General features: G+C 44.7%; 1 protein-coding gene across 2 annotated transcripts in view; it reads left to right on the plus strand.

Annotated features, from left to right (window-relative positions):
- The first annotated feature begins 375 nt into the window (after positions 1-375).
- The window catches only part of rbpjb (recombination signal binding protein for immunoglobulin kappa J region b), a 35,340-nt gene continuing 14,080 nt past the window's right edge, over positions 376-21,635 (plus strand). Inside the window, exons 1-2 of one of the 2 annotated variants that reach the window (XM_034556629.1) lie at positions 376-598; positions 21,446-21,484. In XM_034556629.1, coding sequence (XP_034412520.1) covers positions 579-598; positions 21,446-21,484 — 59 coding nt within the window. In that variant the 5' untranslated portion in view covers positions 376-578. Of the gene's footprint in view, positions 599-21,153; positions 21,345-21,445; positions 21,485-21,635 lie in introns of those variants that run through there. The other variant, XM_034556630.1, reaches the window with a different exon arrangement.

Genomic DNA, 21,635 nt, shown 5'->3' on the forward strand with positions numbered 1-21,635 from the left:
ATAGAATAATAACAAAAAAAAAGATATTGTGTCTGTAATTACATGCAGCTGTCAATGCTGAATACTGCAAAGACGCCACCGGGAGACAGGATGCACACTGCACAAATCTGTGTGAGCCTGGGAAAACGCGAGGGTTTCCTCTCACCGCTCGCGAACCGATCTCGTGCCGTATTGTACTCTCCGGTAAACACGTGGGAATAGTATTTCAGCGCCACCAGATAAACAACTTCCCCGCTTCGCGCACATCTCGCGATAGCGGACGCTCCCTCTGCGCTTGCCTATTGTGAGAGTTTTCCAACCCTCGCGCGATCTTCGAAGTTTCCCACGCCTGTTGTTGTGGCGTCTGCCCTTTTCGCTCGCTCACTCTCTCTCTCTCTCTCTCCCTCCCTCCCTCTCTCTCTCTGTTGCCGCTACCCGCCGCCTCCCCCTTTTTGTTCCTCTTCCTCACCCACCCCCTTTCTCTCTGTCTCCCTGGTCCCTACACCTCCAGTCTGCTTCTGTTGTCTCGGCGGATTGTTGGGCGGCGGGAGAGAAAAGGATATCGCGAGTATTGGAGTTTTGGTGAGAGTTTGTGGAAGATGGCGCCTGTTGTGACAGGGTGAGTCTGAGATTCGGGGCTGGTGGGGTTTTTTTTGAGGCGGGGGGGGGGGCGGGGAGCGCAGTTGAAGAGAATACAAGTTATTACCATGAAACATCTTGATTTTTAACCCCCGCTCTGTAGCCCGGTTACACCGGAGTGTTTAGACCCCCCGGTTCAGCCGCGAGAAGCCGTTTCTTTGTCTCAATGTGCTTCGGTGCGAGTGTTTCTTCTCCCCTGACCAGTTAACGTTACTTGACTGTTGCTGCAGTGTTTGGTGAGCTAGCTCCAGCTAAGCGACACTTCACCCTCGGTGGTCTTTTTTCTTCTTCTTCTCTCCCCTCTCAGACAACGGCGAGCTGTAAGCTAGCAGGCTAGACAGCGAGCTAAAACACAACCCATTGATTGCATGTTTTTAAAAAACAAAAAAAACAAATTAAAAAAAAACAATTTATAACGTGTTATTCCGACTCGCCTCCCTTGACTGTTTTACACTGAAAGCTATTTTATTATAATTGCCGGTCCTGTATTGGTTTTCGCCAATGTGCTCGCGCACAGTCCGGGCAGCACGTTTACTAACCGGATTCACGACTCGGAGCAGCTAGCTGTCCGATAATGGACGTTAGCTAGCGATGACCTGACTGAAACACGTTGCGGCTTTGTGAGCAAGGCATACCCCCCTTTTGGCAGTGTTTTTTTTAAGTATACATTTTTTATACTGCTGACTCTTATTTGTAAAGGTAGTTCTTTTTTTCTCGCTTTGCTGTAAAAAAACAAACAGCAACAACCTCCAACTTGGAGCCACCGCACGCAGTGAATAGCCGGGCACTTTAACGACTTCGTTCTCCGCGTAAGTGGACGACAGCGCTGGGAAAACTGTATTTACTACTTTAAAAAAAACAACGTTTTGCTTGTGTGAGCAGGTCGTCCGTGAAAACGACAACCTAACCCCGCGGTGCATCTAAGGACACAATTCGCCCATACACATAAAAGACCCACCACAGCGGCGCATGTGTGCTTAACCCCTCACATCACCGCAGAAATGATCCACATCTCTCACTTCGCCCGCGCGTTTGATTTTAGATTCTTATTTATGAGCTCTGAATATCACTATAACTATCTGCTTACACACCAAGACGCATCATCTTTTTTCCGAGTCAAAGTGTGTGTTTATTTTTGGTCTTTTGAGATGGTTAAAACTCCCCAATTTAAAAGGCTTCATTATGCACGATGGTGCACGTTCAGTAATTACTACCACATCACAACAGCTGTAATAAGTATGTCATCCAAGGGGTGTATTTGAGGGAAATGATCTTTGTTAAAATAAAAAAACGAAGATCATTGAAGTGATAGTTTTTGAGAATGTCAATTATGTATTATTTCCTTAATGAAGCAGAGCGATGCTGCATTGTTTTGTTAGCCTCTGCATCATCAGTAATGCGACCATATTATTCAACGTAAATACACTGTAGCCTGGATTTGGTGCTGTGTTTGAGCCGATTGTCTTTTCTGCTTTGGTCAGTCTGTGGAGTAAACCCTGATTAACATGATTTGCCTGCACATTAACTAGACACAACCCTTTTTCTTTTTTTTAAATAATCCCCACAGACAGCTCAGTGGGTGACAGACATTTGCTGTGCTTGTTGGAGGTGTGTGTATGTTGGAAGGAGAAGGGGGGGGGCTAGCTGTGCATGTTCATTTGGGGCTTTCCAGCAGACCTGAACTGATTTCAGTTGGGGGGGGGGGGCGTAGGGGGAGTCGGCAGAGGGAGGGAGCAAGCTAGAGGGCATGCGGGTCAGGTCTGGGTGACTGGCCACCTGTCCAGATGATATCTTCACATTCATGTGTTTGGCTGTGTGTTTTTCTGTGAGTGGGGGTTAGTGTGTGTGTGAGAGAGGAAGATGGGGTGGGTGAGTGTGCTTGGGTGAGAGAGGTTTAACAGAAAATTAAAGTGCCATAAGGGGTCTTTTTTAGCTGAGGGCAGGCCATGTTCACATTAACGGTTGGAGGCCTCACAGAGCCACCACAGCCCGATGCCGCATGTCCTGTTTGATTGGTTCTGCCTTTACACAGGGAGGGGCTCCACAACCACCGGCTTGTTAATGGTATTATGCCTCTCTTGTAATAGCATTATGGAGAGGTTGTAGTTGTATGTTTCTGTCATTAAATTAAAAGTTACAGGTCATACTGATTCTACTGTCCCTTAAGTTGTAACTATGTCTTTTGCTTTGAGATGTTGCTTATATCACGAATATACATGCTGCTATTAACAATTCTTCTCATTCTCGAAATCTATTTAGGCAACTAACCCACTTGTTTATGTTCAGAGCAGAGTTTGGGTTAAAATAAAAAAACGTTCGGCAGAAACTGCTGCAGTCAAACTTCTCCCGTGCAGCTGACAAATGTAAGAATCTGCAACTGTCAAAATGTTTTGGCATTTTTGCTTAAAACATGTCTCAAATTATGAATCAATCACCATAATTGATGCTGATTTAATTTTCTGTCAACTGACTAATAGGGATGCAAACGGGAACCGGTGCTAAAGTAATCATACCCGGAGTGTTGGTCCGGAGTTGACGGTTCTAGAAGTTATGAAGTGAGATCTCTGTCGAAAACCTCTCTGTCAGTGGCTTTGCACAAGGGGCGGAGTTGTCCTTTACTCTGACACACACACACACACACACACACCTATTCCTGACTCACTATACAGCATGAGACGCACACATCATGGCAGAGAGAACAACAAGATCAAAAGTATGGCTACATTTTACTTGATGAGAATACTCTAATAAATGAAAGCTAATTGTTTAGCTGCAAATGTATTTTCAATATTTAGGAACTTTTTGTATTGCTGCTAAAGAAAGTGTATTTGTTTACTTAGAAGACTAATAAAGCAATGTTGATTCTTTCATAAATGTCTTCTTTTTCTTACACAAAATAATAAAAAAGGACCGATAAGGGTGTAACGAACCGACTCAATATGTAATAACAATAAGAGTACTAGTAGCGATAACACTACCCCTCCCTACGGACTAATCATTTCAGCTCTCGATGACGGCTACTCTTGTGTGTTGTGCACAGGTTTAAATGACCGCCCCTCCCCATGTTGTTTGCAGCAGTACACAAATGCTCCTACCCTGCTACAGCACTCCTAACGATATTGTTGCCACAATAACAAAAATATGCACACACAAAAAAGTGGCGAGTGGCAAAAAACAAAAAGAAACAGTGTTGCTTGTGTAATTCCCCCTCCTCTCGACCATAGAAACTGATTGTGATAGCTGAAAGAGCAGCACTGTTCACCTGGGATGATACAAGCATGAATCACTCATTTCAACACTGCTCTGCCTTTGCTATGGCCCCGGGGGACGGGATTCCATCTTGCTCACCCCCCCGCCCCCCACCCCCCTCCGTCCCTCTGCCAAAAAGAAAGAAAGAACGACGGCGTCTCTGTGCTGGTGTAATGATACTACTGAGCCTTTCTGTGGGACGCAAACCGGGTGTTCTTGTATTTGTTAGCATACGAGTGAATGAGCATGCAGTTTGAGCTCTGCGGCTGTGTCACTGGTGATCAAGTCAGTGCACGTGGAGGGGGAGAGTGCACCTTGCATAAAAGTTGATCTGTGTGTGCACGTGCATCCATCCCCCCCTGAGTCCTCTCCTCTTCCCTGCTTCCCTTTTTATGAAAGGAGAGGTACAGAGAGAGAGCAGCAGATGTCGAAGCGCTGACCTTTACGGGGGCAAAGGCTCAGGCTTGAGTTAAAAGACATGCCGGGTTACCCCACCCCTCCTACACCCCAAAGCAGCAGCCCCATGTCATCCCAACCACCCACACCCGCCGCTACCTTTCGCTGCAGCACTGATGGATAGGTTAACAACAGAGATGACACGAGGCATCTGATCCGCATGTCACCTCAGTATCCAGCAGCCTCCAAAGCTGCCCTATATCCACCCAGAGCTGTGAATATCTTCAAAGTGTGTGTGTGTGTGTGTGTGTGTGTGTGTGTGTGTGTGTGTGTGTGTGTGGTACAAGCCAGGGGGGAGCTGTACAGAAGTCATAGGCAAAGCACCAAAGCAAATGTGCCACAGCCAGACATCTTTTGGGGGATTTATTCTCATGCGTACAGTAGCCTATTGTTTTGGAAGTTCATGCATATCCATTACTTCACATGATTGAAATATCCCCCGAAGCCGATGGTTTCATTCAGGGTTCAGATTCAACTTGTTTGGTAGAGCGATGATGGGCCTCTTAAAGCTCCACACGCCCTGGTGGACTCAATATCTTCATTCTCTTGTTTCTCTATTCGGTCTGTTTGTGTCTGGCTGTCTGTCTCCGGGGAGCAACCACGGGAGACATCCAAGGGGGATAGAAATGCACATTTCTGCGTAATTTGGCTTGGATCGCCGCCAGCGTGGCACTCTTCTATTCTTCGTCCTCATCCTCGTGCTTCAGTGTGCACAAACCAGATATACCATCAGAGCACGTCCCTGTACTTAAACATCCCTCCTGCTTATTTATAGTTGGTTCCTTTTATTGGTAATGCATTTGAGAGACCATTTTGAGGAGCTTTGCGTTATCTCATTTCTCATATCTCAAGCCCAGGGCCTGATAAGGGGGTTGGATTTCTCCCACAAAAAGCCACGACGAGGGGTCATTTATTTACTTGTGCAAGACTTGGAATGCGTTAATCTGAGCACATACTCTTTTTTTTTTTTTGTGTGTTTATCTGTGCCTCTCCCAAATATCTAGCTGCTGTTTGCTTCGGATGGGCCGGAACATTCTGATGTGAATCTAAAGCCAGTGTGGTTTTGAAAACAGCGCTGCCGTCATGTTTGACGGAGGCCCAAGTCCTCTTGGTGTTGTCGTTGGCCGCGGCCTCGCTGCTTAGCGAAGACAGCTGAGCGGGCAGGAGAGCCAACACGAGGGCCAAACGCGACGGGCTGTGGACGTTCGTACCTATCCACTGACTCTGGTTTTTGGAGAGGCTCGTTGTCTTCCTCACTCCCCTCTTCCGGGAGGGTTTCCTCGCTCCCCCCCCCCAGTGTTCGCCTTTCCCTGCCCTCGTTCCTTCACCGTTTGTAGCCATTACAGCTTCCCCAAGGGAATGTTGGTTTCTACGGTGTCAGCAGTTTTTGCTCCCGCTGTCCCTCCACATTCAGGATGTTTCATTCAGAAAACATGAACCGATTCCCCCTGTCTGACTCCTGTTTGCTTTCATTTGGACCTCAAGTGAGCAAACTCTTGCCTACTTCCTATGTTGGGGCAGCTGAAATTGACAGGAAAAAATATGAACTCTACAGAGACTTGTGTGTTTGTCCTGTCATTTTTGTTGTTCTTCATTTCTTTTCTTCTCAGGGATGACAGCGCTGGGATGTCTTGTCTTTTAATACAGGGCTCTGATGTATTGTACAAGACTAGAGTTCGCTGATCAAAGCCTTTCAGGAGAATTCACCAAAGCGCAACGCAGGCTTTATTTTCTTATTCCACTGGCCCGGATCGTCGCCTGGTTATTGTCAGCTGTGGTAGTGAGGACTCAGAAGCATTGTTTCGAGGGTCTCGCTGCCGTCAGCACGTTCTACCTGCTCTCCGGCAACCACTCTGGGCCGTCTCATCCATTCAGCGGAAGGTAACAAATGCACACAGGATCTCCCATGTTGGAAAACCCCCACACCAAGCCACCTCCCAGGGCTTAAAGCAACTGCCACTATTACTGTATTAGATTAGAAGGGAGTGGCAAGCAGTACACCGGCCTGCAGTGAACCGTATAGAACAGAAATGTTCGGGAAGCCGTGTTACTGTCAGTGGCTTCATATTAAGTCTCCTAACAGCCACAGAGCAGTATTTCATTCCCGTCCTCTAAAGGTTAATGGCTTGTGACTGATGAACACATTGCTTTGCAAGCCTTTGTACTGATATTTCGGTACAGATCTATAGTCACCAGTGTAGGTTTAGGAATAAGTTGGATGTGTTTTGGTTGGGACTTGGTCAAAAAAGATTACCGTTGGATGGTGCACATTTTGCACCATCATGCACGTAAACAGTTTCATATTTGAAACAGTGATTTGCGCATGCCATCCTCCAGGGACAGCGCTGCAAGCCAGTAGTGGTAGCCCTTGGAAGACATGCCCCCCCCCACCTGCAAGAGAGAGGTGTTGAGAAAGAGCAAGAAGGGCACAAAAAGGATTTATCAAGTGTCGGGAAATATTAAAGCAAAAAGAACAAAGAGAGAGAGAGAGAAGGGGTTTGGATTCCAGGAAAGGCCCACTGTTATCCCCAAATGTTTCTTTGCATTGTCTGGTTGTTTAACTAAGGCTGCCGGAGACTTTTACTGAAGAATCCGCCTGGTGGCATTCCTGTGGCTGTTGACGTCAGGAGGTTTTGGCCCTTGCTCAGGATCACAATGAAGTAATATAGATGTGTGTGTGTGATTTTTGTAGAACAGTTTATTAAATGTGGTTTAGGAAACAATGCCTTCTTTTCCCACTCCTTTTCTTCTCTCGATGACAGGGCTGCTCATGTTGTGGTTGATCATCTTGCACTTGTGGCTGCAGTTCGATGTTCTGTACCGTTGCCATCATTTTGTGAAGCGCTGCTGAAGAATGCACGTGAGGTTTCACATGAGCTCATGGAAGGAAACTAACTTGTTTTCTTTATATCTACTGGTTCATCCTGAAAAGTCACCAGCAAAGTCTCCGTATTTATCGCCCTACTGGATTTATTAGGATTCAACCTCAAATATTCTAACCTCAGCCCCAACTCGCCAAAGTGTCTGGTAGACAAATGAACAATTTACCAACTAAAATGTATAATTCACCGCCCTGCAACCATAGTTTCAGAACAAATTGATGTGTGTGTGTGTGTGTGTGGTGGTGGTGGTGTGGGGGGGGGGGGGGGGCGTTTGGTTCCAGGAAACCATCTCTTGTCTCACATCTTGTTAATGACAGGGTTAACTATTTTGTAAAAGATAGCATGTTTTTGAAGAGGAACAAGGTAGCAGGAACAACAACAACCCCCTTCCTCATCATGACAACAACACTGAAACCAGACAGCTGTCTTGAGCGGACACAGTCTGAACTGCTAAACTACACACACGCACACACACAGACACACACAAGCGTGCCACGGTCTTTACATTTGGTTTGGTTTGCTGAGGATCATCTCACAGCATGTGGGCTAAAGGTCACCTCTCTCTCTCTCTCTCTCTCTCTTTTCTCTCTTTTCTCTTTCTCTGGTTTCTGCCAGGAATTCTATTTTGTCTCTTGTTGCAGCGCAGTCGGTCCTTTTGGCTAGTTTTGGAGGGCAGGGCAAGACTGCGGTTAGCTTGCCTGAGCTGATACATGTCCAGAGAGACTGCGCTTGACTCTGCCCAGTCCTGGTTTACAATGAAGGCGTGCACTCTGGGCAGACGCACTGGTGTAGAGCTGAAATGAGAGGCCAATTATATTGATCTGTCAATCGGCAGAAAATGTGCCGTCGGCTATTTTTGACTACGACTTGCTTCAAACATTTTTTTTCAGGTCGCCGCTTCTCCAGTTTTGAGGATTATGATAAGATATGAAAACCTCAGATAGGTGGAGATAATACCCATTAAAGTGACCCAGGGCTCAATCTTCAGCGGCTCATTTTGCTTGAAGAAATTCAATCAATTTATAAAAGGAGGCGAAAAAAAAGCAAAATCCTCACAGCTGAAACCAGATAGTGAAACCAAGAAAGTCCATTAAGGATTAAACAGGTTGTTTTGCAAACCAACTCTGCTGACATTTGGAATTTGAAACCACAACTGAATTCTACTTCCCAGAATCCTGCTTGGCTAATCTTAAGGAATAAACAACAGAATTTCACTCGAGAAGAAAAAGAGCATTTGCTGACTTGTTTGCTATTGTTTCTCTTTGAAAATAAATAAATGAATGCTTCTTTGGACCGAAGCAAAAGGGACCTTTTTAGTGAGGCTCATGGTGTAGACGGTATAGTTGATCCGTGATTATCAATAGAATTAACATCTCTTGTTTCCTTATCATTGAATACACTATACATGACGAATAACAGAATATACAAAAAAAGATACAATTGAGAATATTTTTGACTTGACTGGCTGCTTTTAAAGAAACACGATGGTTGACACTGACATCTGCATAAAGGCTCAAGGCCGCACCTTTGATCCCCAGAGCAGCCCGTGTGGTTATCATACATTTTACAAGAACCACACTACCTGCTCCCTCATTTACGACCGTTCTGCACAAGAGCGAGAGCCACAGTAGTGTTGCTGCGGTCGATCTCGACTCCTCTCAACTCCCTCTCTCCCCCACCCCTGGGTTCCCTCTGTTCCAGCAGTGAGTCATCAGCTCAGCAGAGAGTGAGAAGGGAGAAAGGGGAGCGGGAAAGGGTGGTTCATTCAGGGTTCAAGGCTCTCTCTCTCGCCTCATCCCCTCTCTTCTCTTTTCTGACAGTTTCCCCCCCCGAGCACATGACCCGTCTCAACCCTAAACCCCAGCCGTTCTATGCGGGGTCTTTGGCTACAGCCACACTTGTCACTTCTTCTTTTTTTTCTCCCTCTCATTATGAATGTCTAATTCTGTGAGGTCACGTGGTGCAGGTCTTTTGCACTTGGCCTGAAAATGTCCCGCGGATGTGTTTCCTTCAAACAGCCTCACACAACTTCTGTTTTTTTCCCTTCTTTTTCTCTTCTTTCTTTTCACGACGCTAAATGCGAGCGAGCAGACGTGCAGTCGGGACTTCTGCTGGTAGTTCAGGAGGTTTTCCACCAGATCTTACAACTACACACTGTTGTGGTTGGCTTATGACCTGATACTTTCAGTCCATTACAAACCTTCCACCTTCACTTCCATGTTTTGGTGTGGAAGTACGGACATTATAACTGATATTTAATATTTCGTAGTCTTCTAAGATGGACTGTGCAAAGATAAAGCATATTTGAAATGAATAAATAAACAATCTATTGGGGGCAACAATATTGTTGTACTTTTGTTTAATGCTACATTAGAATAGGACATCAAAAGAGGTCGGTCGTAAGGGAATAAAGAACATTTCATGCGCACATGAACCACAACCGCTTTGCGGCCTCACTATCTCTGCGAAGAGGTTGCTTTGCCGCCTCTCTGTCTGAGGTGTGACAATGCAGCGCTGCACACCTCTTGACTGTTTCCTCCATCATACCTCTGCCCCAACAACAAGCCCACGTTATAATGTAGGTAGATGAGTTCAGCGATGGCCTGTTTGTAGATCCACTGCGTCTGGTCAGAAGTGTCAGACTATCTCAATTTAGGACATATGCTATCTGAGGACTGAATGACGCCAGATGGCAGGCAGTAGAGAGAAAATCGAGTCACAAAAGAGACTTCATTAAAGATAGAACAAGCATCAAGTGAGTCTGTGTGTGTGTGTGTGTGTGTGTGTGTCGAGGTGGTTCCCCCACGCACACACTGTAAATGTCCTAACTTTGTGTTTAGGACGTATTTAATGTGTACATGGAGTGTTCCAGCCTCTGCGCCAGTTTACACTCGTTAATGTGCACTCGTGTGTATGTGTCTAGATGTCTTATTGATTGTGTGCCAGGCCAAGACGAGTTAAAAAAGTCTGTCCGTATGGAGCATTGATGTCGGAGAGTGCGGTCAAGAGGGAGAGAGATGGAGGGAAGGAAAAAGTAGAGGGGGAGAGGGAGGGAGAACGAGGAGGCATTTTCTTTGGCTTTTCTGCCTCTGTCATTAAGCACTCCCATGTCAAAGACAGATGGAGCTGGTGCCCCGTGTGTATGTGTGTTCACTTGCAAGTGCAGACTGATGTGACCCACCCAACTTTACACACACACACACACACACACACACACACACACACCATTGAGCCCTGCCCTTGATGCTGCCTCCAGCGGGGCGTCTCAGGGCAGCTACCAGACCTCTGCCATCTGCAGTAAGTCAGCCAGCCTTGAGGGTCGGACAGCTCATCAGCAGTCAGTTAACTCGGTCGCCGAAGTTCTCTTCGTTTCCGCACATGCAACATTGAACTCATAAAAAGATCATTTTCTTGGCCTTTTTGTGATTCTGATTGCATCGTCCTTCATTCTTTTTGTTTCATCTTCTTCTCTCATTGCAGCTGTTCGGTTGGCAACCAGAGAGGATTAATGTGAGGGGAAATGTAGAAAGTAAATTCTATTACAGCAACGTTTAACTCTCTTTCTGCCAGTGGTTTTCCACACACACCTGAAAATGAAGCCATTAAGCTTTACCTCTCATGTACGACAATAACCAATATAGATTTAAATTCCAGTTTTGTCATAGATTTGGTTAAAGTATAGTTTATTACCCCTAAAATCCAAGGCAAACATGATGATTAATAATAATTATAGCCACAATCATGCATTGAGCCTTTTAATGTGGACAATATTATTCCTACCCGTGCATTACGAATGTTGTCATTATTGTCGCGTCCAAGTATGCCCTCCTTTTATTTATTTCATACTTTATAAATACTATTCCCTCTACTCGTCACTCCTTGGAAAAGCCGCCAAAAATGTTAATTCAGTACGAAATTCAATCTGCACATCGGTCTTTTAACTGATCGTCCTCTGTTTCCTCGCTCCCTTATCCTCCTCGTGCATAACGGGCGCTCCGTAGCACGTTGGCTAGGACGCGCAGTGACTCCGCCCTCGCCACTCCCACCCGGCTGCAGTGATTGTTGTTGACACGCACGGCGGCACATGCCAAGCCGAGCGCAGAGCGAGAGCCTCCAACTCGAGCCACGTCTCCGCCGTCTAGGAGACCGTCTGTCCTCTCCTCGTCTTCTATTTACGTCTATCTCGTTGCCTCCACTCCCTCCCTGAAAACACTTGTCCAGGGTTTGACTGCGGGCCACACACAGCATGGCACGGCTTAGGAAGTGAGCGAGTGTGTTATAACTGTGTAGTGTGTGTGTGCTGGGGCTGTGACATCAGTATGCAGGTATTTTTTTTCAATAAGAAAGCCAGCGGGCTCGGATTTCTGGATTTCTCTCACTTAGTCTCCTCCACACAAACGTGTTCACTTGCTTGGTGAGACATGTTATTACTTTCCACCCATTTTTTCTCTGTCCGGTCTTGAAAGTTTTGAAGACACGTCATACACAGGTAACTGCAACAAGGAGCACAGTGTCCCAATCTCGGCCTGTTCTTGTCTTTCAAACACTGCTGTTTATTTGGCAGGGCCTCTCTAAATACAGCTTGCAGGCATGAGTGGGTACTCCATAACACAAAAGTTGGTCTTTCATAAGCTCTGTGACATGTTTTCCTGGCAACTCGAGCCTGTATTGTTGCTCTACTTATTGTGTCTGATCAATATTGATAAGCTTGTTGACAGGTGTCAGTTTATGTAGGCTGTACAATAGGTGGTTGTCAGTTTCCTCTCTCACTCTCTCGTCAACTGACTGCTGCCCCTGACTGGATGAATGCACCGCTTGCTGGACTGCCATAGGTCTTTGTTTAAATGTTAGTATTTATTTTTCCAAAATACATACTAAAGGAGTGAATGAATCTGCCATTCAAATGCAGTTTTCCTCAGCAACTCCTTGTTTTTGTTTTTTTAGCTATGGCGAGAGCAGACTTCATACATGTGGTGCCACAGAGACGGCACACGGAGGCCAGTGGAGGCTGTGAGGGAGCGTGGTGTTGATAATGAGGTGCACAGCCACTCTGAGGACTTGTGATATCTGCTATCAGCCCTCGGGGGCAGGAGAAACCAGACACCTTTTTTATAGGCCTAATCCCTCTTCCCATCCCTCCTCGTTCCCTCACACCGCCGGTTTGTGTGCAATGTCCCGGAGCTCTGTGTGCAAAGTGTGTATGCGTTAACGCACATCCAAATACACAGGCAGTGTCTCGCGTTCACACACGGCCTGTGTCAAAGCGCAGTTGGCCCGCCCCGGTGTGTCGGTTGGACAGATGTGTGAAAAACGGTTTAATTAGGTGCAGATTGAAGAACACAGTCCCCAATCCCAGCACAATTTACATCACAATCTCTTATTTTAATCAAACTACACACAAAAAAATGTTTCTTGTAGTCAAAAGAATCCTGTTTTTACATTGAACTGAAAGTGCACTTTGACACCTAAATAATGTGTATTTTACGATTGTTGTAATTGACAATGTTTGTTTAACAGAACACATGACGGAGGAGGCAGATGGCGCTTCGTGCATCTGCTTAGTACCTCGTACCCATTGATACAAAAATAAATACATGTTTCAGTAGGTACCACATTGGCCTTAGTTTGAGCCCAAAACATACCCACTTCTTATTTTCTGTGATTCACTTAAAGTAGTTTAATACTGCCTGTGTTTCAGGCCTCATGCACACACACTGCCTGCCAGTTGACCTCAGAGGTCACCCCTTAACCCCTTGACCTTGAGCGTATGAGTGATGGCGTCTGTGTTTTTTTTTTTTGGGAAGCACAAGGTCTACAAAAGATAGATGTGTATGTTTGTGCATTGTAGACAAAACATGAAAGTGCTCCGCCAAAAGTGTCAACTACTATAATCACACGACCAGAGATTACGTTTTTATAATGACGCCAACTTTTCATGTGGGAAAATCGATTTAACTGATGAACACAATGAGCTCAGTTTTTGTTTGTGAGGAAAATGTCATGTTTTTGATTAATGCACATTTCATAAACAGTTTCCCGGCGTGTTCGTTAGATGTCACGTATCCTTGAGCCGTGCAGAGAGGCCCGCTCACTGCACATTTTAAAATCGCAGCATTCAGCAGTAAACACCTTCTTTTCAATCCGCGGTGCCAAATAGTAAAGTCTCACCCTTTTTTTTTTTCTTTTTTTTTTTAAGACCAATCATCGTGTCCCTGACATGCATACATGGCTTGTGAACTTGAGGTGAGAACATGTAACTGTATCCCGATATGCACCAACTGGAGTGACTCCTGGGCTTTTCTTTGGTCAACTGCCTCTAAAATTGGCAACGCAGACGGTAGTTTCTGTGCTTAAGTTGTCGGCGGTGTTCCAGTGCCTCAATTCCTGTGAGGGGAACAAATGGGTTGCTCTGTAATGTCTCCCAGTTCCCATGAAGAGGAGGGTTTTGTTTAGTGTTTAGTGTCTCTGTGGAGACGAGTGGAGGGATTTATGGTCCTCCGTCGGGATGCGACACGCTGTCGCTTCATAGCTTTACAGATTTACAGTTCTAGGTAAAATGCACCTCCTTTTAAAAAAAAACATTAAAAAAACATTTCGGGGGCCCGAGGGGCACATGACGGCAAGAAATGTGATTGTTTCTTTTGCTTTCTGGTACTTAGTGTTGATGGTAAAGAAAACACGCAGGAGGTTGAAGGGCGCGGACATCTGTTTTGTTTTGTTTTGCAGAACAAATTTTAATGTTTTATAAACAGCCGTACCTTTGGTATATAAAGTATTGCCCTTCAGGCTCAATAATGTTCAGCACCATCATCTAATCTAGAGGTCCAGGCCGGACCGTGGATGCATATTTTAAGCAGCTTCTTAACTTGATTGTTGGCCACATCAATCGATACACAATAAAAACGTACCTGACCTGCACAATATTGCTTTCTCAAAAGCCGAGACTGTCCTAACAACATTAGTCCAGCCATATTGTCGCGCCCCGTATGCTTCACAAGCGTCGAAAAGTTTGTGCGGCACTTGTGTGATTGCTCAGATTTGAAATACACGCCTGAGCAACAGAGCAAGAACTGTATTTGTGCACCTTTTTTGTTGCAGAGGTGCATGTGTCTGTTCAGAAGTCTGGCACACAGTGCTGAGGACATGTCAGGGTGTGTATTTCGGTCTCTTCTGAGCATTCAGGGTGTTGATGTGTGTGTGTGTGTGTGTGTGTGTGTGTGTGTGTGTGTGTGTGTGTGTGTGTGTGTTTTTCTTCCCTTCTCCACCCCGGCACTGTTTGGACTGTCAGTCACAGCTGTCAAACACATCCCTGTATGAACGGCAGGCCCGGGTTCACACACTCACAATCACACCCCCCCCCTGTTGCGCACGCACGTGTTGATGCCCGTTAGCGTGTTGTGTGTTAGCGTGGGGAAGGTGGGTGGTCGACGCTCTATTCATAGCAACTGACATCCTTCTCTGTCGCCAATACCTCATATGTCATACTACCTGTCAAAGAGTGATGAGAGAGCCCCCGCCATGCCCCGTGCAGGGGTTCATTTTATTCTAATCCAAACGTGCATTGTTTCTTTAACTGGAAGATACTTACCAATGAAGGCTGTGACATATAAAGTGCATTTAATGTTAATTAGTTTACTTTAATTAGTCTTGTGTGCCAATAACTCTTAACACAAACCATATTTCAGTTCCGGGAGTCACCGCGTCAAACATTCATTCATTGTTTGAACTTCATAAAACTGCATTAAAACTTCAGTAATTGGAAAAAGTAGCTTGTGGGAAATAAGATACATATTTGGTCAAAACTACATACCTTCTGTTGCTCTGTATGTCACTATATACACAACACTTAGTCCTATGAATTTAATTTAATTGTTCTAATACTCAGGTTTTAGCTGCAGTATGTCTTTTAGGTAAATATGAGTATTGGATCGGGACATCCCAAATATTGTAAGTAACATGCGCGTTGCTACCTCACATGCCCCCCCCGAAATATAGCAAACAAACACGCTGAAATGCAATTTTTAAAACATTCCTTCTGATTGAAACGAGCTGCAGTCCGCTCGTCTGATTTTATTTATTTTTCGTCTTTTTATGTGTTTTGTAATTTCTAGCCGTGCTGATTTGTTGTGAAGTAACAAAAAAAACCGTCATCGACACTAATTGCTGTCGTCGTATTGCTGGCTACCATTAGCGTGTGTGCATGTGTGTGTGTGTGTGTGTGTGTACACCGGCCAAAGTCTTCAGATAGTTTAAAGATACAAGGCCTCAAAGACTGTTGCTTTGAAAAGGAGACTGTTTATGAATCCTGATAAGACTGATGAAGAGAAGCGCCTTTTCTTTTTTTTTTACCCTCTGATTTCCAGATGACGGGGTATCTGCGACTTACTGTCAGCTCCGGTTCAGATTTGACAAATAGTTTTTTGTCCTTCCTATTAAGAGATGATCACGATGACTTGAGTGTTTGCGGTTGCGTGCTTGTTCTGTGAAAGAGGCCTGAGGGGAGGTTTGGTGTGGAGTTTCACTGCGTCTTGAGAGTCATATCTGTTGCTGGTTAGAGGTGTTGGGTTCTAATAAGTTACCACAGAAATACGGTCTGTCACCCTCCGGCTGCTCATGTGTTCAGCCTTTTTTGAGAAATTAAGACGTCAATCCGGCATTCTCGGCATATTTGCGGACATCTGTGTGTTTACTTGAAAGCAGCCAAAATCAAAGGAGAAAAAATATATATATTTTAAGGAGTAATTAGGCAATAAAATGTTATAAGCAATCAACGCTTTGGGAATTTATCATAATTGCATCAATGTTTTGGATGCAGAAAGGCCACACACAGTATGAAGTGACTCGTATGAATAACATTATTAAGTAGCCGATATTTCAAAATGTTATTACCCTCTTACTTCCTAAAATATCGTAAAGCATTTTGATTTTCCCCGCAGAATATTGTTGTTGGCGGGATGGCGGCCCCTTTAGCACTTGTCCCACGTGGCACTCGGGCTACAGTTGTGTTCCACTCATAAAGGATAGTTTGGTTAGTTGTGAGTTGTAATCCGTCACCGTAAAATAGAAGCTGACATTCTCGGTTTGCAAGGTTGCATCTAACAGGAAATACCAGGCGGTCGACTCTCTCGCTAAAGAAGGATGCTCCCCCTCACTGTCTCCGATTTTTTAATGTGTGCGTTCATGGCAAGCGAGCCGGTGACGGGAGCCTGTTCGGCAACATGACGGGAGCGAGCGTGTGTTACTTCCACGTTGTAGTTCTCAGATTTTTTCTTTTTCTTTTTTTTCCCCCGCGTCTAAAACCTTCAACCGACATCTGACGGTTCTGTTGGGACCCTCATTCTGTCACCAGCCCGTCATCCATAAAATGATTTGCTGGTTTCAGACATTTAAAATCTTCTACCTGAACCGCCTGCTTACATTCAGTCTGTTAGTCAACAGAAAACAACAGAAAATATAATGGTGATGTAAAACTGTAGTAAGTGTTTGCATTTATTTACATTTAATCTCATTTGCAACAAGTCTTTTTCAACTTTAGAGAAAAACTTTTGTCTGTAATTTTGTTGTCATCTATAACTCCAAAAACTAGGAATGAACTTGACCCCAGAACTTGACAACATTTCTACTGATTTGTTTATTTAATTGGGCTCTTTTGTATCAAAGTACCACGACACAGACACCCACAATGGTCGCGAAAAATGATTTGCAAACTACACAAAGTAATTGCGATTTTAAAATAATGGTAAAATGAAAGCTAATACAAGACATTAGCTTTACATCACATGGAAGCTGCAACCAGCTAATGTAACATTTCTACTCTAGAAATGACCATAGGGATTAATCTATATCAAAATAGCTGCAGATTATCTTTTGTGGAGTTATTGGCTAATTGTTGAAGCTCTATTTGAAACCATAATTGTTCCCTAAACTGTTCCCAATAATCTTGAATTTGTCCCACGGCCCGGCCTCAGCTTTCCCTTTTATCTTTGACTCACTTGGCAGTTTGCATCCTATTCATCGTAACGTCTGTTTTTACTTTAATAATCACATCGTAAAACAATTCAGCAACTAAAGACCCAGGCGCTGGTATTTAGTATCGACAGACGCAGCACAACAGCCACCGTCAGAGCGCGCCTCTGTAAGCCAACAGTGACCTCACTCTCACTTCCCAGTCAAAGGCCAGAGTCCGGACATCCTCCACCACTGTTTCACGTCTACTGTGGATGGAACAACTGTTTGTCCCATCTCAAACCAGTTCGCTCAGCCATTAGTCACCATGCCAGGGTAAGCTACCAGCACGTTGGCTTAGCAGCTTAATGGGCCTATCGGGTTCCTAATGGGGTGCTGCCAAAGTGAAAAGAGCTCATTACAGGCTTCATGAACAGGCGGGATAAGAGGAGTACGGTAAATGAGTTTGATAGTTCACAAGTCGAGTGTAGATTAGTGCAGTAGAAGGTGGCTGTGTGTGTTTACTGTGTGTGTGTTTACTGTGCCGCTCTTCGACTCTTGCATTATCTGTAGGCAGTATAGAATCACCATAAGTTCGGAGAAGAAGGCTCGCTGTTGACAAATCTTCATTTTGACGCATCTTGAATGTTCAAATTGTGCTGGAAAGAGGACGGAGGAAGACAGGTTCAACTTCAAAGTACATGTTGGTGGTTGGACACAATCAACTTTTATAATTATTTCTACCACATGTTCTTTTTTTTGGTGGACTTTAGTGTCAAACACGCAGCCAGTTATATATACTTCTGAAATGCATTTGGATAAGTGCAGTGTTGAATGAAGTTTCCATTAGTTTTGTATTGTGCTTGTTCATTTTAGGCTTTTACTTGACGCTCTCAGGGGGCCGTCACTGTCAACCGATAAAACCACATTGAAATAAGTAAATAAGAATAAAACATAAAGAATGAGCTGTATATCAAAAATATTGTTCTCTCCACCTGTTGTGAGCCTAATTCTCATGTGTCTGTTGCCTGATTTCTTACCACTGCTTTTTAGCTGCCGTGTTTCTCACCCTCATTGTATCCAGTGGAATCAGTGATAGTAAGCAGGAGGAGGAGGAGGAAGGAAGGGAGAGTGGCGATAACGGATGGAGAGCAAATCAGACGAAACTCCTCTCCTCACTGCTTCCTTTTCCTCCATTGACCTCTGGCCTGCTTTGAGGGTCTCTCTCTCTCTCTCCCTCCCTCTCTCTCTATTTCTCTGTCTCTCCGTGTGTGTTAGAGGCAATAAAAGTCAGTTTTAGTGCTCACAGTTGGCTGCGTTCGGTGCTGCAGCACACGTCATAGGGCATCATTTGCAAAAGGGAAAAAAGGACGAGACACATTTTGAGTGTGAGCTCTTTTGCAGAGAGACAAAATGGGATTAAAATGAAGAAATTAGCCAAATTCATAGAACAGAAATACGCCATCGGAATAAATGAAGATGTGGTGGAGAGTGTCTTTGTCTGCCTTTAGGCGTTTAGTCATTTTGATACCGAATGGCAGTCTGAGCCTTTGAGCGCTTGCACTTTCTTCAACTTTGACATCATGCGTGTCATTTCAGAGTCGAGTCGGACCTGAAAAAAAAACTAAAAAAAACTGCAGATGCAACAGTCAGCGTGCCTTTCTTTTTGCCTTTGCAACCTTTTTGTGGTTTCCTGTGTTTTTGCCTCTTCTCTTGTTGGTGTTTGTGTCAGCGAGCTCGAGGAGGGTGATACTAAACGGTGTCTTTTCACAGAACTGGTAAACCCAATACTTAGGATCGCCTTCTTACACATCGCTTCTTCAAAGTAATATCGCTCTCAGAACAGGAAGTACTTAAATCTGGTAGAGATTAGGGATGTGACTTTTGATGCATGCATACTGTTAATACACAGTAAAGCGTCACAAATACAACCAGTGTGTATCCTAATGGCTATTGCTTTTTTTTTTTCTTGATGGATGGAGGCGAGTAAAACGCAGCCGTGAGCGTTTCTCCTTTGCGATTCCGCCCTTGAATCCTTGCACTTCATCTCCGCGTAGATCCCATTCTCCCTCTCTCCACGACACGCCATCCACTTCTTCTTGCCTCGCCTTTAATCTCACCCCACACTTTACCCGCAGTATCCTTCCCTCTGTCGCTCCCTGTTTGCAGTGGAGGAGGAGGAGGTGGGGGGGAGAAGAGAGAGCCGTCTGGAATCCATTAGCCGGTTGAGCCATCAGTGTTTCACTGTGGGAACCTTATTGATTGCCCTCCTTTCTAATTATTCCACCTCCACTCCCTCCTTCTGGCTCTTGCACCAATCATGCTTCCAGTTTCTCTCGCTTTCTCCAGCCCTTCATCCCCACTTTGTCGTTTTTTTCCCCGATGCTATTTTCATCCCTAGAAGCGTTAGCGTGCTTCTTCTTCATCTTTTTTCCTTCTTTGAATCGTGTGCCAAAAACCTCCTAACTTGAGTGACGCATTATCTGTGAGTTCATTGATGGCTTGTAAGATGTATTGACATACTTATCAGCAGCATGCAAAGCTACCACATCCTCCACAAGGAGAAAATCTGACTCACTCAGACTCTTGTGTCCCTCTTATCGACACACACACACACACGCACACACACCCCCCTCTGTAGTCACCTCCACGTGCTGCATACATGTACATGTAGCGCCTCTTTGTGCCAGCCATGTGCCATAAGCTGCATGTCACCGTAAAGCCTCGATCGACAGAAAACAATTCTGCCCCTATTGAGAGAATTTAATAGTCACTTTATGTCATTTTAGAAACTGGCTTTTCTTTATCACACAGGATATTTTTCTGAATCTTTTGGGATTTTCTGTTGGAAATGACTACAGTCATCAATAAATTAATCAATCATGACATTGTTAGTCCATTTTTATTCAAATTCAATTCAAGAATTGGTTTTCGATTCTGGCTTTTTAGTTTTTTTTTGTTCACTTAATTGCGAAATGCAACGTAAATCAAAGTGAAGCTAACCGACCTGTACGAAGAGCTTGTCCGACCAGATGATACAATAAAAAAAGAAAAGTAAAGAAGTATGCATCTTTTGTTTTTAAAAAAAGTTAAAAGCAATAATTTGGAGTCAAGTGTTCTGAAATTAGGGTGATAGTTAAATGTAACCAGCCCTCATGTTTGATTTAGCTCCTGTAGCCAGAAGCAAACTTCATGTGACACTCTTGGCTCTCTCCGGCTTCTTTTTCATGCTCACTGAATCGAAGCTGCGGGCTGTAACCTGGCTGACACGCTGCCAAAGCTTTGGAGGAAAAAAACAAAAAAAAATTGTGCAAATAAATTAGGATACGTCGTGGCGTGTTTTTAAAAAGAGAAAGAAGTGCTGCCAGCGCTTTGGGCTCTGCTTTTCTGCCCCCTTTTTTTTTTTTTTTTTAAGTGCAGGTCCGACTGAAACAGGTTGTACGTGTCACCGCTCAACCAACAATGAAATAATCGAAGCTCAGCGTTGACATGTTGCAAGTTGACGGCCTTTTTCTGTACGTGTGGTTGGAAGTGGTTTCCTCGCTACACGTGATCTATGACGATGAGTTTTTAGCTATGACTCAATCACAGTTTAAGTAAAAGTCAGCCTTCTGAAAGCATATCCAGAATCTTTGTGGGGCGATATGTGGGGCTGTCGTAACGCTGGAAACGAATGATCAAAAGTTGGTTTTTTTTTAAAGTGAAATGAGCTGTGATGTGTGTCATCCTCCCAGTTTGAGATGTACATGACGTAGATCACCCTGTTTTTTGGGGGTTTTGTTACATTAATGGAAGAGGTGTTTTTGCTGAGTTTGAATCTCCAGATGGATTTAGTGCCACATCAATGAGGCCAGTACCCCCCCAACATACGGTATATGACTTAGTAGACGTTTAAAGTTGCAGGTCGTAAAAACCTAGACAACCAAGATAAGTATGTGTAGTGACTGTAATCTCAAGCCGCCCACGCCCTTTTACTGTTGGCTTTCACGAGCTGATGGCCATCTAGGAACTGTTGGTTGTTCTGCTTCTTGAAACAACGTCAGCGTTCGGCGTTGATGCGCGGCGTGTTTCAACATGTTGGAATGAAGATCAGTGTCTGTACACCTGCTGGCGCCGGACACGTCCTGTCACTTGTCTGTCTTTGACCTCGCTGCCACTCCACGCTTAAGGCCACTGTGACAGACGTGTGTGTGTGTGTATACGTGCACCGTTGCGTAATGCAGTGTTTACTCTCTGTGTGGTTGTGGTTGATAACCAGCCCGCTCATGTTGTGTTCTTACTTTGTGTCTTTGCAGGAAGTTCGGGGAGCGCCCTCAGCCACTGCGCCTAACAAGGTGAGCGTGTGTGTGTGTGTGTGTGTGTGTGTGTGTGTGTGTGTGTGTGTGTGTTTACTATTGTGTGTAGTCCGCCTTGTAATTCAAGAAACTCCTACGTGCTTTAGAATATATAAAGTTCGCCGCCTGTGATCCGTTCGAAGACGTTCAC

Source organism: Cyclopterus lumpus, chromosome 18 (genome assembly GCF_009769545.1).
Source record: "Cyclopterus lumpus isolate fCycLum1 chromosome 18, fCycLum1.pri, whole genome shotgun sequence".
Taxonomy (NCBI): Eukaryota; Metazoa; Chordata; class Actinopteri; order Perciformes; family Cyclopteridae; genus Cyclopterus; species Cyclopterus lumpus.